Source organism: Oncorhynchus mykiss, chromosome 32 (assembly GCF_013265735.2).
Source record: "Oncorhynchus mykiss isolate Arlee chromosome 32, USDA_OmykA_1.1, whole genome shotgun sequence".
NCBI classification, from domain to species: domain Eukaryota; kingdom Metazoa; phylum Chordata; class Actinopteri; order Salmoniformes; family Salmonidae; genus Oncorhynchus; species Oncorhynchus mykiss.
Genome location: NC_050572.1, coordinates 25,145,240 through 25,158,992, shown reverse-complemented (window position 1 = coordinate 25,158,992; position 13,753 = coordinate 25,145,240). Strand labels below are relative to the sequence as shown.

Below are 13,753 nucleotides of genomic sequence, written 5' to 3'. Positions count from 1 at the left end.
TATTCTCCTTGTAATAAAATCATGACACGGATGCATCACAGCACAGCTCGCAGACACTATTTTCCTCCATAGCACAACAAGACGTTTATATTGGTACTGATTATCTCTGCTCTATATAGCCTATAGGCTGTAAACCCAAACAGGATGAACCCAGTAACCCTCTCCGCCTCCCTTTCAGTCTCAACTCACCGCCCCTTTCTACACACCACGTTTACATGCACACCAATATCCCGTTATTGTTCGGGATACTCAAGTATTCGGTTTTGAATTGACACATATAAACATCATATCCCGTTTACAATAACCTTAAAAAGCTTGAATCCCGGTTACGAGAAACCCGGATTAAATGCCTGGGATATGTTGATGTTAGATGGGATAATGTGGCATGTAAACATCTTATCCTGTTTACTGTTGTTTTTCGTGCTCTGCGCAGGCTCCGTTTCGCATACCATCGAAAGGGGAAGGGGGGATACCTAGTCAGTTGTTCAACTGAAATGTGTCTTCCACATTTAACCCAACCCCTCTGAATCAGAGATGTGCGGGGGGCTGCCTTAATCGACATCCACGTCTCCGGCGCCCGGGGAACTGTGGGTTAACTGCCTTGCTCAGGGGCAGAATGACAGATTTTTTTACCTTGGGTGTTATGTGATGTTGTCATCTGATTGTCAAACAAATCACTTCAAGAAGTAGGCTACTTGCACAGTTCGATTCACCAAAATTCCACAATAATTTATTTTGCTGATACTCTGTACTGGTCCGTATAGCCTACTGGTTCGTATAGCCTACTGGTTACTTTCACCCCTAATATACACAACGTTCTGCTTATAATTTCCGAAATTTGGTAAACCCTATTCTAATTTCCGACATTTGGTAAACCCTATTCTAATTTCCGACATTTGGTAAACCCTATTCTAATTTCCGACATTTGGTAAACCCTATTCTAATTTCCGACATTTGGTAGGCCATTTGTTTGACAACAGTAGTTAGATAGGCCTACATGCAGCTTCTCATCTGTCATAATTTGTTGAACCAGAAGACTAAACAAAGTATTTCACTAGAATGTCTTACATCGACAGAAAGAAGGCATAGGTAATCTCGTTAACACCGGTAAAATTGTACGTTTCGTTTAGGGACCGGAGAGAAAACGTAATAACTCCAAAACTTTGTAAAGATTGGTATTGTGCAAAATGTCCAAATGTGATCAGTTTGACAGGTTTTATGGAAATGAAAAGTTGAGAAAAAAAGATCCGTGTCAAACACAGTACATTCGCATTTTCTCAAGATTTGCTGAAATAAATAACTCATATTTCTCCACTCCTGTGCCCAAGACAAAGTGTAAATGTGTTGTATAATTTTACAGCAAAAAATGCATAATTCTGCAGGAGTTGGCCTACAGTTAGTGTCTATATTTCAGTTACTATTCCATTTAACCCACATGAACTGGATAAATTGAACCTTGTGAGCGGGATATCAAAGGTAGCCAGTTTATCCCGAATAAGACCTTAAACGGGATATGAGCAACTATCCGGGATTCTGTGTGCATGTAAACGTGGTCATGACTGACTGCACCGTGGAGATTACAGTGGGAAATGTGGGGAAATGCGAAAGCCTGAACTCGTTAGAAACAGTACTTTACTTTAACCATCAGTTGAGAGACATCAATTATTATGGCTGGAGTCTGAACAGCCGCCTGTAGTTAAGATACAAAACCCAAACGAAATGATCAAAGGCTAAAATGTATTTTATGGAAAGACAGTGGCATAGGCCTGTAGGCTACCCCCTATCAACACACACACCATCAACATATAGAGGCTAATTATTATGAATGTCAATAGGCTGTTACTGTACCTTCCATCCAGCTGAACTATTGCTGTCGCCTTTATCCTTGAAATAAGGGACAAATCGCACCATCCAATCGTAAACCTGCGACAGAGTGAGTCTCTTCTCCGGGACACTCTCAATGGCACGCGTGATGAGGTCCGCGTACGACTGGTTTCCCCACGCGTTCCTCCGGGACGACTTGGCTTTGCGCAGTTGGCCAGCCACGTCGAGGGAAGCCCCCGACATGCATGTAGGAGCGCCGGGTGCGATAGGGACCGGGGCGCCGGATGGATGTTTGAGCTCTACGGGTGCGCCACCTCTTCCCTCGGCTGCTCCGCCGCGGCATGTCGGCACGTTGTACTGAAGCTGCTCCAGTTTGATAGATGCCAGGGGCAGACCTCGATTTGCTTCATCCACTCCCCGTGGGAAATCCTCAGGACACGGCGGCAGCGGCCAGCATGACCGAGGCCGGCCCTCCAGCTCGTATTCATGATTGATTCCAACCTGATGCGCGTCCATGCCGTTCTTCTCCATCATCAGCATCTATCCGTCTGGATTAACGCCGGAGAGGCAAGGTCACAGAGAAAGAAACAATCCACTATAATCCTCCAAATGCCTTTGGAATGGTTCAAATAGCCCAAATGTGCCTTCTTGCCTACAAGCAACTGCTACTGTCTGATACAAAAATCTGATAAAACAATATCAAAAAGCCAGGAGAGGCGTGGAGTGGGATCATTCTGGAAGAGCATGTATTCTCTATGCAGTATCAGAACAGACCATAAACAACATGCATCCAACGCGCAGCACAATAAATAAACTAGGTCCAGGTGATGGTTAAAAATCCATTCTCAAACTCATGTATAGATTCAGCAACACAGACTTGATGAATTGTGACTAGCCTAATGTCCCTTTGAAAACGGTCTGCTGCAGCAACAGTTGATTCCCTTGTCCAACGGCTATACTGGCTGGCAGGCTTTGACGATATATTCGATCAAACCCCAGGATTAAAGCCAATAAAATTTGACTGTCTCTCACGAAGTTTCCACACGCTCACTGTTTCTGTCGTCTGGAATCTCCTCTCCGTCTCCTCTGCAGATTGGAGACCGGCTTTCACTCACACGCAAGCGCTCACGCGAAAACAGAACACGCACTCATAGCTGATAGTAACAAACTGGCTGACTGTGCGAACTGCGCGCAATTACACCGCTTAAAAATAGGCTCACTCTATGAATCATTTATAAACCCGCAGAATTCCAGACGAAAAAAGCCTCGCAGGCGGCTCGTGGAGCATGCTCTGTTTGTGACTTCCTTCTCTCACGCCACGAAGACGCCCTGTCATAAATGCATTACATGTCTTTAATAACCTCCCTTATTTCGTAAGATTTTTAGATTATTACCATATCCTATTCCTTCCACATTGGTACATCGGTGTGTATCAGTCATTGAGGTTTGAGCATCAAGCGACTAAATTGTAGCGTTGAAGAAGTGCCGCTTACACACACTTAGACAAGGCTTGGAACAAGGCACTCCCTGTATAACAGGTTAAGTGAAAGGGAATATCTATACTATTCTGTATACAGCATCGTTTCACATTGTTATTCCACGTTTTTATTCACAATTCTTAAAATCCCTTGGGAAATTCGATTTGATTGTTTAATGTTCATTGATTTGGGAATAAATAGTAAGGCCTAAATAAATACCAATTGATGGGGAACGAAATATTGTGCTTTAGCTATTGAAATTGTGATGATCTTCCATGTCCTGCATATGATCGTCAATCAAATGTATACCTGTTGCTGAGAGAGACTGGGATGAGCATGAAATGTTCACCTCAAGAGTGCGGCATCTATAAACCTAGAATGTCTTATTGTGCACGCCAGTTCAGTTACATCAACTGCCAACACTGTATTGAATAATTCTAATATGTATTTATTATTGAATAAATATTTAATACAAAATTATGACCGGGTTAATTAATGCTACCAAATAAAATTTTCTTAATTTAAGCATGAGCGTCTGCCAGATTCCCTATACATATTCCCTATGTCTGAGACAAGAAAATCAGTAAAGCCGAAATGACATATCCTTTGAAATAATAATTGGCTCGCGGTTTCATTTCATACCATGCTTTCTCTGCACGGGTGATTTCTCCCAGCAGATAGAGAGGGGGACGGGAGCGACAGTTGTGAATGTCACACTCAATTGGCGCCCGCGGACTGCAACCATGCCCACGTCTATAGGGGGGATTCTGCCTGCGCAGCGATCCAGTAGCACTGCCTTGTGTGACCCCTCATTGGGTTCAAGTTGTGGGGTATCCATACTGAACTCATTCCAACTCAAGTGTCTCTCTACTTATCACTTCATGCATTGGCTGTTATTCTATAAAATTAAGGGGGCTTTGTCTGTTATGCACATGTAGTTTGACATAAAGTTATTATATTCGACTATATTCTATTCTACTTCATTTCATTATATTCTACTATATTATATAATACACTAAGTGTACAAAACATTAGGAACACTTCCCTAATATTGAGTTGCACCCCACTTTTGCCCTCAGAACAGCCTAATTTCATCGGGGCATAGACTCTACAAGGTGTTGAAAGCCTTCCGGGGGGATGCTGGCCCATGTTGACTCCAATGCTTCCCACAGTTGTGTCAAGTTGGCTGGAGGTCATTTGGGTGGTAGACCATTCTTGATACACATGGGAAACTGTTGAGCATGAAAAACCCAGTTGCGTTGCAGTTCTTGACACAAATCCGTGTGCCTGGCACCTACTACCATACCCCGTTCAAAGGCACTTCAATCTTTTGTCTTGCCCATTCACCCTCTGAATGGCACACATACACAATTCATGTCTCAATTGTCTCGAGGCTTAAAAATCATTCTTTAACCCGTCTCCTCCCCTTCATCTACATTGATTGAAGTAGATATAACAGGTGACATCAATAAGGGATCATAGCTTCACCTGTAATTCACCTGGTCCTATGTCATGGAAAGAGCAGGTGTTCTTAATGTTTTGTAAACAGTGTATATTCTATAATATATTCTATTCTATAACCCCATTATCCTGTTTTCAATGGAAAATCCCCTGCACTATTGACAGCTTGGTTGTCACGGGCAACCATATCCTCAAATGCTGGTATAGTGGAATGCTTTCATGGTGGCTAAACAAGTCTATCACAACATGAGATGTGAAAGAGAAAGAGTGGGGGACAAGAGGAGGGAAGGAGAGGGTGAGAGTGACAGAGGGAAAGAGAGAGTGGGGTGGGGCAATACAAGGAGGGGGAGGGGGAGGATTGGGAGATGATGTGTGTGAGAGAAGGGGAGGGTGAGAAGAGAAGGAAGAGTAGAGTGTGAAAGAGTGAAGGAGAGGGGGGAACAAACACAGGAGGGGAGGAGTAGAGGGTGAGAGAGAGGGAAAATGAGGGAGAGATGCCATAAATGAGAAACCGAGGGGTAATTCAAAACACATGGCCCCTGCCCTGCGGTCTGGAGAGGAGATTTTTATGCACCACAGTGAAGTTGTAACTGGAATGCGGTGTGACTCCTATTCTATGGAATGCAAACACTGAAACACTGCCAGCTGAGTTGAGTGGAGCTGAGCGGATGTGTGTAGTGATCTATTATAGCCCGTAGCAAGCTAAGCTTTTGGGCATTGGCACTGACAAACAACCATGCCATGGAAGCTGCAAAATCAAACAACAGCAACAACAGGAGAAAAATCAGTGAACCAATGAACCTCTAGCTAACTACACTGTAAAAAAAATACTTTTGTTTTAATGGTAACTTACTGACAGTTAGTTACCTATAAATTACTGTAAAAAAGTATATATAATTTAAGGTAACATACTATATATTTTATACAGTACGTACAGGTAACTGGCCTGCCAGTAAGTTACCATAAAAACATGTTGTTTTTTTTACAGTGTACCTTACCAGGATTACTACTGATGTGTTTACTGGGATGGGATGATGATGTCACTCCCACCCTTGTGTTGAGAAACAACGACGGTCTGACTGACTATAGCTCCAATTAGGCATGTCAGAAGAGTAGACTCTCACATGTACAACACGTGAGGCATGTCCACTGAACAAAATGTATCCTTTTAAAAACTCTTCTGAATTTGACTGAGAGCCAGACTGCATTCTTGCGCTGTACTGTTCAGGTACTCAACTGTGAGCCCAATCTTAGCTCTAAGACCCTTTAACATCACTTCATCTCCCTCTCTTCCTCTCAATCTTTCTCTCTTTCTGTTCATCAATGATGTTCCCTCCCTCTCGCGCTCCTTCCTCTATAACCCACTGCTGTTACATAAGGAGAGCTGTGGGTGTTGTTTTGTGGTGCGACTTGGGGGTTGTGTGTGTGTGTGGTGTGCGTGTGTGTGTGTGTGTGTGGTGTGTGCGCATGTGTGAGTGTGTGGAAACAGCGGGAAAGGAAGTCTGGTTGTCTGCAGCCAGTACACAGCCCATGGTCATCCCAGGAATATGTCTCCTCCTTGGGCCTGGGCTGCCTGGAGGCTTGGGCTGCAGCCAACCATGTGACTTCTCAATGTGACAGAACCATGGAGAAACACTCCACTCTCCTCAGCTCCTAGCCTGGTCCCACGTCTGTTTGTGTCATTTGATGTGACAATGACCATAGCAGTTGGTTAGCATGAATAGATCTGGGACCAGGCTACTCAACTCTACTTCTCTCACTTTTTAGTACTTTCCCAAAGACAAAAAGGCAGCGTTTTATTTTACTCCCAAGTATTGCCACTGGCGGTAGTGTGTTGGTTTGACTAGCACTTCCTGCCTTTTATTAGGTGGAAAGCAAACCACAATGCAAAATTGGCCCTTTGTTGAATACCAATGTGGTATTAGTAATATTTTAAAGGAGATTGATTCTTGAAGAATCCAACTTAAAAATGCCTCATGAGCTTAGTTCAACTGGCGTACCACATCAGAACCCAAAATACAGTTGAAGTCGGGAGTTTACATACACTTAGGTTGGAGTCATTAAAAATCGTTTTTCAACCACTCCACAAATTTCTTGTTAGCAAACTATAGTTTTGGCATGTCGGTTAGGGCATCGACTTTGTGCATGACAAGTCATTTTCACAACAATTGTTTACAGACAGATTATTTCACTTATAATTCAATGTATCACAATTCCAGTGGGTCAGAAGCTTACATGCACTAAGTTGACTGTGCCTTTAAACAGCTAGGGAAATGATGTCATGGCTATAGAAGCTTCTGATAGGCTAATTGACATTATTTGAGTCAATTGGAGGTGTACCTGTGGATGTATTTCAAGACCTACCTTCAAACTCAGTGCCTCTTTGCTTGACATCATGGGAAAATCAAAATAAATCAGCCAAGACCTCAGAAAACTAATTGTAGGCCTCCACAAGTCTGGTTCATCCTTGGGAGCAATTTCCAAATGCCTGAAGGTACCACATTAATCTGTACAAACAATAGTACGCAACTATAAATACCATGGGACCACACAGCCGTCATACCGCTCAGTAAGTAGACGCGCTCTGTCTCCTAGAGATGAACGTACTTTGGTGCAAAAAGTGCAAATCAATCCCAGAACAACAACAAAGGACCTTGTGAAGATGCTGAAGGAAACCGGTACAAAAGTATCTATATCCACAGTAAAATGAGTCCTATATCGACATAACCTGAAAGGCCGCTCAGCAAGGAAGAAGCCACTGCTCCAAACCCGCCATAAAAAAAGACAGACTATGGTTTGCAACTGCACATGGGGACAAAGATTGTACTTTTTGGAGAAATGTCCTCTGGTCTGATGAAACAAAAATAGAACTGTTTGGCCATAATGACCATCGTTATGTTTGGAGGAAAAAGGCGGAGGCTTGCCAGCCAAAGAACACCATCCCAACCGTGAAGCACAGGGGTGGCAGCATCATGTTGTGGGGGTGCTTTGCTGCACGTTGTGGTGCACTTCACAAAATAGATGGAATCATGTAGTAGGAAAATTATGTGGATATATTGAAGCAACCTCTCAAGACATCAGTCAGGAAGTTAAAGCTTGGTCGCAAATGGGTCTTCCAATGGACAATGACCCCAAGCATACTTCCAAAGTTGTGGCAAAATGGCTTAAGGACAACAAAGTCAAGGTATTGGAGTGGCCATCACAATGCCCTGACCTCAATCCCATAGACAATTTGTGGGCAGAACTGAAAAAGCGTGTGCGAGCAAGGAAACCTACAAACCTACCTCAGTTACACCAGCTCTGTCAGGAGGAATGGGACAAAATTCACCAAACTTATTGTGGGAAGCTTGTGGAAGGCTACTCAAAACATTTGACCCAAGTTTAACAATTTAAAGGCAATGCTACCAAATACTAATTGAGTGTATGCAAACTTGTGACTCACTGGGAATGTGATGAAAAAAATAAAAGCTGAAATAAATCATTCTCTCTACTATTATTCTGATATTTCACATTGTTAAAATAAAGTGGTGATCCTAACTGACCTAAGACAGGGAATTTTTACTAGGATTAAATGTCAGGAATTGTAAAAAAAACTGAGTTTAAATGTATTTGGCTAAGGTGAATGTAAACTTCCGACTTAAACTGTATAAGGTTGTTTTACTCCAATGTTTGTAAACAAAGTAAATGTAGACAAACACTATATAGCCTCAAACATGGTTAAACAATTTTGATATCAAGGATGGTCAGTCCTTGCAGCCATAGTTGTGTCTATGAATTTGAGAGGGGTTACATTTCTCCAGGCCCAGCCCTCAGCTTTTTACCAAAACAGGGGTGGGAGTACGCTTTGTTGTTGTTTCAACTGCTGATTCCCGCTTTAAAAATTCCCCTTCAGCACACAGTGTTCCGTGTGCCCTGTGTGTGTGTGGCAGACAGACAGTCTTCCCTCTGCCACACCTGCCTAAGAGAGATTTAGCTAACACTATCCGACACCTAGCGCTAATCCTGTTTCAGATTGCATCCTCATCCATGAAATCCACTCACACAGGGAGTGAAAATACACAGTGATGCAGTGCAGGCAGAGGTGTTACAAAGATAATCTTCCCCGTCACTTTCGTCCTCTGGTTTTAAGGAAACAGAAAGGAAATTTCACAACTAAAGAATTACAGCAGTCAGATGAATGCAACCAGAGCCATATTGTATGGTTGAGAGGGATGAGAGAAAATAAAATGAGAAATAGGTATAGAAACAGATTGGCAAACGTACTGCAAATTGAGAAATCATGTGACTAAACTGATTAAAAAGAATAAACTACACTATGAAACAAAAATCTATGACAAAGAATGATAGTAAAAAAGCTTTGGAGCCGCTTAAATGAAATTTTGGGCAAAAAGGCAAACTCCGCTCCACCATTCATTGAATCAGATGGCTCATTCATCACAAAAACCATTGATATTGCTAATTACTTTAATGATTTTTTCATTGGCAAGATTAGTAAACTTACGCATGACATGCCAGCAACAAATGCTGACACTACACATTCAAGTATATCTGACCAAATTATGAAAGACAAGCATTGTACATTTTTAATTCTGTAAATTAAGTGTGGAAGAGGTGAAAAAATGATTGTTGTCTATCAACAATGACAAGCCACCGGGGTCTGACAGCTTGGATGGAAAATGACTGAGGATAATAGCGGACGATAATGGCACTTCTATTGCCATATCTTCAATTTAAGCCTACTAGAAAGTGTGTACCCTCAGGCCTGGAGGGAATCAAAAGTTATTCCTCTACCTAAGAATAGTAAAGCCCCCTTAACTGGCTCAAATACCCGACCAATGAGCCTGTTACCAACCCTTGCTATACTTCTGGAAAAAAATTGTGTTTGACCAGATACAATGCAATTTTACAGTAAACAAATGTACAACACTTTCAGCACACTTATAGGGAAGGACATTCAACAAGCACAGCACTTACACAAATGATTGATGATTGGCGGCTGAGAGAAATTGATGATAAAAATATTGTGGGGGCAGTTTTGTTAAACTTCAGTGCGGCTTTTGACACTATCAATCATAGTCTGTTGCTGGAAACACGTATGTGTTATGGCTTTACACCCCCTGCTATATTGTGGATAAAGAGTTACCGGTCTAACAGAACACAGAGGGTGTTATTTAATGGAAGCCTCTCCAACAAAATCCAAGTAGAATCAGGAATTCCCAGGGCAGCTGTCTAGGTCCCTTGCTTTTTACAATCTTTACTAACGACATGACTTTGAGTAATGCCAGTGTGTCTATGTATGCGGATGACTTAACACTATACACGTCAGCTACTTCATCGACTGAAATGACAGCATCAAAGAGCTGTAGTTAGTTGGGTGGCAAGGAATAAGTTAGTCCTAAATATTTCAAAAACTAAAAGCCTTGTATTTGGGACAAATCATTCACTAAACCTCAACTAAATCTTGTAATGACTAATGTAGAAATTGATCAAGTTGAGGAGACTAAACTGCTTGGAGTAACCATGGATTGTAAACTATCATGGTCAAAACATATTGATAGAACAGTAGCTACGATGGGGAGAAGTATGTCTATAATAAAGCGCTGCTCTGCATTCTTAACAACACTATCAACAAGGTAGGTCCTACAGGCCCTAGTTTTGTTACACCTGGACTACTGTTCAGTTGTGTTGTCAGTTTTCAACTGTCTCAGAACAGCACGGCTGGCCCGTGGATGTACACGGAGAGCGAACAATAATAATATGCATGTCAATCTCTCCTGGTTCAAAGTGGAGGAGAAATTTACTTCATCACTACTTGTATTTGTGAGCGGTATTGACATGTTGAATGCACCATGCTGTCTTTTTGAACCACTGGCATACAGCTCGGACACCCATGCATACCCCACAAGACATGTCACCAGAGGTTTCTTCACAGGCCCCAAGTCCAGAACAGACTATGGAGGTGCACAGTACTACATAGAGCCATGGTTACATGGAACTCTATTCCACATCAGGTAACTGATGTAAAATTTGATTTAAAAAACAGATAAAAATACACCTTATGGAACAGCGGGGACTGAAACACAAACAAACATGTATACAAACTCACGATAACATACACACACATGTTATAGATATGTGGTAGTAGAGTCGGGCCTGAGGGCACACACAATACGTTGTGAAATCTCTTATGAATGTATTGTAATGCTATTAAAATGCATAACTGCCTTAATTTTGCTGGACCCCTGGAAGAGTAGCTCCTGCCTTGGAATGACTGGATGCAACCACGAGATAAAACAGGCTATTCAGGTTGGTAGGGAAATAGGGAATGGTGAATAACCTCTATTTGTTTTACAGCATGTCACTGAAATCACCGGGTATGCCCAACAGGCAAAGCAACTATTATGTGTAATATAAATACACAGTAAATGTGTGATTGAAATGACCCTGTGTCCTGTGGACAAGGGGTTCAGTTCAGTCAATTCACGAATCAAAACAATTCCTCAAATTAAACAATGGGCAATTTATTAATGAATCATTTACGTTCATGAAACTGAACGGTCTCCAAACCGGCTCTATAAATGTAGCAGGAGTTCCCATGAAGTGGTCTGACCACTGTGGTCTGCTGCCCTAGCAGTGATCCCATAATGGACCTGGCTGGCCAGCCTAGTTTACTGTACACTGGAGGAAAGTACTTGAGCTGGCTGACTGACCACCACTGCTCAGTCCACAGGGTGGAGTAGAAAACAGTTACAGTTACTGCATAATGAAGTCCTTCCCAGGGTTCAAGGCACAACTACTCATGAGAGGCTGCCTACAGTCTGCAGAAGAGAGCACTCGTTCACTACCCCTCAATGCGATCTCACAAATGGACTGGTGGAAATATGTTGGATTCTACTTCTAGCACATGCCTATATCAATTCAATGAGGGGAAGTGATCAAATGCACACTCCAGGGGAGAAGAGAAGGGAATTGGATCAGAACGACTGAGGGGCCTGGTAGGGATGTAGAGGTATGGAACATTGGGTGTGACAAGGTGGGAGAGGGGTAGGCGACTTTGTGAGGGACATCACCGGGTGCTTTCCTCCCTGTCTCCCCTATCTCTAAGATGTCTCGAGAGTTCCGCTTCACTGCATGCGACAGGCGATTGGGGTGATCAGGGCCGGTGCGGTCTCGCCACCCCTCCTTCACTCAGCTGTCTCAGCAGGTCACCTGTGGCCCCTAAAGCCTTCAGGGGCCGCTACATCACAACATGTGAGTTGCATACTCAATGTACTAATAGATACTGATGGATAATATACCAGTATTACAGGTAGTATCTTTTAGTCTCCATTTTGAATTTCATGTGTGAAACTACCAGGAAATATACTCGTCTCAGTCTATACATTCCTGTGTTAAATCATGTGAGGCGGGATTTATTTTCTCTGTAATTTCTATTATCTCAGTGGTCACAGGTTAACACAGTGAGTGAGAATGGAAGATAGAGAAAATAACAAAAATAATACTTGGATTAGAAAGAAAAAAAATAGAGTTCAGAGGGTCGTATCTCATTAAGCAATTGAGAAAGTTAATTAGGCAGTGCTGATAATTATTACCATGGCAACCTGAGCGCGCTCATGCAAATTTGATTAAGGAGTTGCTGGTTGTTTATCTGCACTGGTGAGACAGAGATGGCGTTCCAAATGCCAGCCTATTCCCTATGTAGTGAACTCCTTTTGATCAGGGCCCTGTTCACATTAAGTGCACTATATAGGAAATAAAGTGCCATTTGGGACAGAGCCAGAGACAGCATAGCAGGGCCAGCGAAGAGCCCCAGAGACCCCTACAGGTGAGATGGTGTAGCTGCATGTTCTCTTACTAAACCCACTCCAGAGTTTCTCTAAATAAGATCACCTCATGGATCAGAGCATGACTATGGTATTGCCAACATTCCTTTACAACAGACAATCACAAGCATTAAGATGTTACTAAAATATATAATACGAGCCAAAAGGCAAAAACCTGATAGCTTTGCTACTGACCCTCAAAACTGGAAACAAAGGCACAGGATGTGGGTCTTTGATTGGCCTTCAACACTGTCCTTTTAAAATCAACAATGACCAGTTCAATTCACAATATGAATCTTTGACTGACTATATTATGAATCCAATGTCTGCTACCATCTATTCATTGGTACAGAACACTAACAATTATATATAATAATATATTTCCTAAATGGATACATCTACCTAATAATGGTCTCATTTTCCTTCCTAGATGGAGACCATTTGTGAAACTGGCATGAGATGATAGTAATCCATTGAGGTCGGAAGACATCGGGTTGTTTCTAGAGTCAACAAAAGAGAGCAGATCACAGTACACATGTTGCCCTCTGGTGGAAAAGAGATCAACAATTATAAGAACACAACATTCAAAATGAGCGACATGTTGTCAGAATCTAGTAGAATCCAACACTGCATTGACCATGGAAATATAAGTAATAAAAATGAGCCACATTGTAGATAGAATTCGACACTGTCGACAGCTTGCGCATCAAATGGATATTGTGAAGGATAAACACCCTTCATCGTGTATGAAGTAGCAGTGACCTATGGGAGTACAACAATTTAATTGATTTATTCTTACTCCTATAAAACTACAGATTGGTTTTGAGGACAGATTGCTTTTGTTGTTGCTTTATAACAAACCCACAAGTAATAATCAGAAACAAAAAGAGAGACATGAGTAAAACTCATCACCTTGGGAGAGCAACTGACACATTTGACCTGTTCCCAGAACAGACAATCACATTCAGTTAGCTGAAAAATCCATTAATTAGCTGAAAAATCTCTTAATTAGCCATCCCAGGAGCTTTCTCAGTAGATGGCGTCGTGTAAAGTAAAAGGTAAAACTGGGGACATGAAAGCAACACAGCAGAGACCCAGTGGGAGATTTCTCTAGGGACTAAACGAATCCTCCCACCATCATCTCATCTCACACAGCAGAGAGAGGAG

At 42.2% G+C, this 13,753-nt stretch overlaps 1 protein-coding gene across 1 annotated transcript in view; it reads right to left on the bottom strand.

Moving 5' to 3' along the window:
- The window catches only part of LOC110488167 (forkhead box protein O6-like), a 60,352-nt gene extending 57,045 nt beyond the window's left edge, over positions 1-3,307 (bottom strand). The window contains exon 1 of the mRNA XM_021560256.2: positions 1,849-3,307. Within this exon, the coding sequence (XP_021415931.1) occupies positions 1,849-2,364 (516 nt within the window). The 5' untranslated portion in view covers positions 2,365-3,307. The remainder of the gene's footprint in view (positions 1-1,848) is intronic.
- Positions 3,308-13,753: the final 10,446 nt, after the last annotated feature.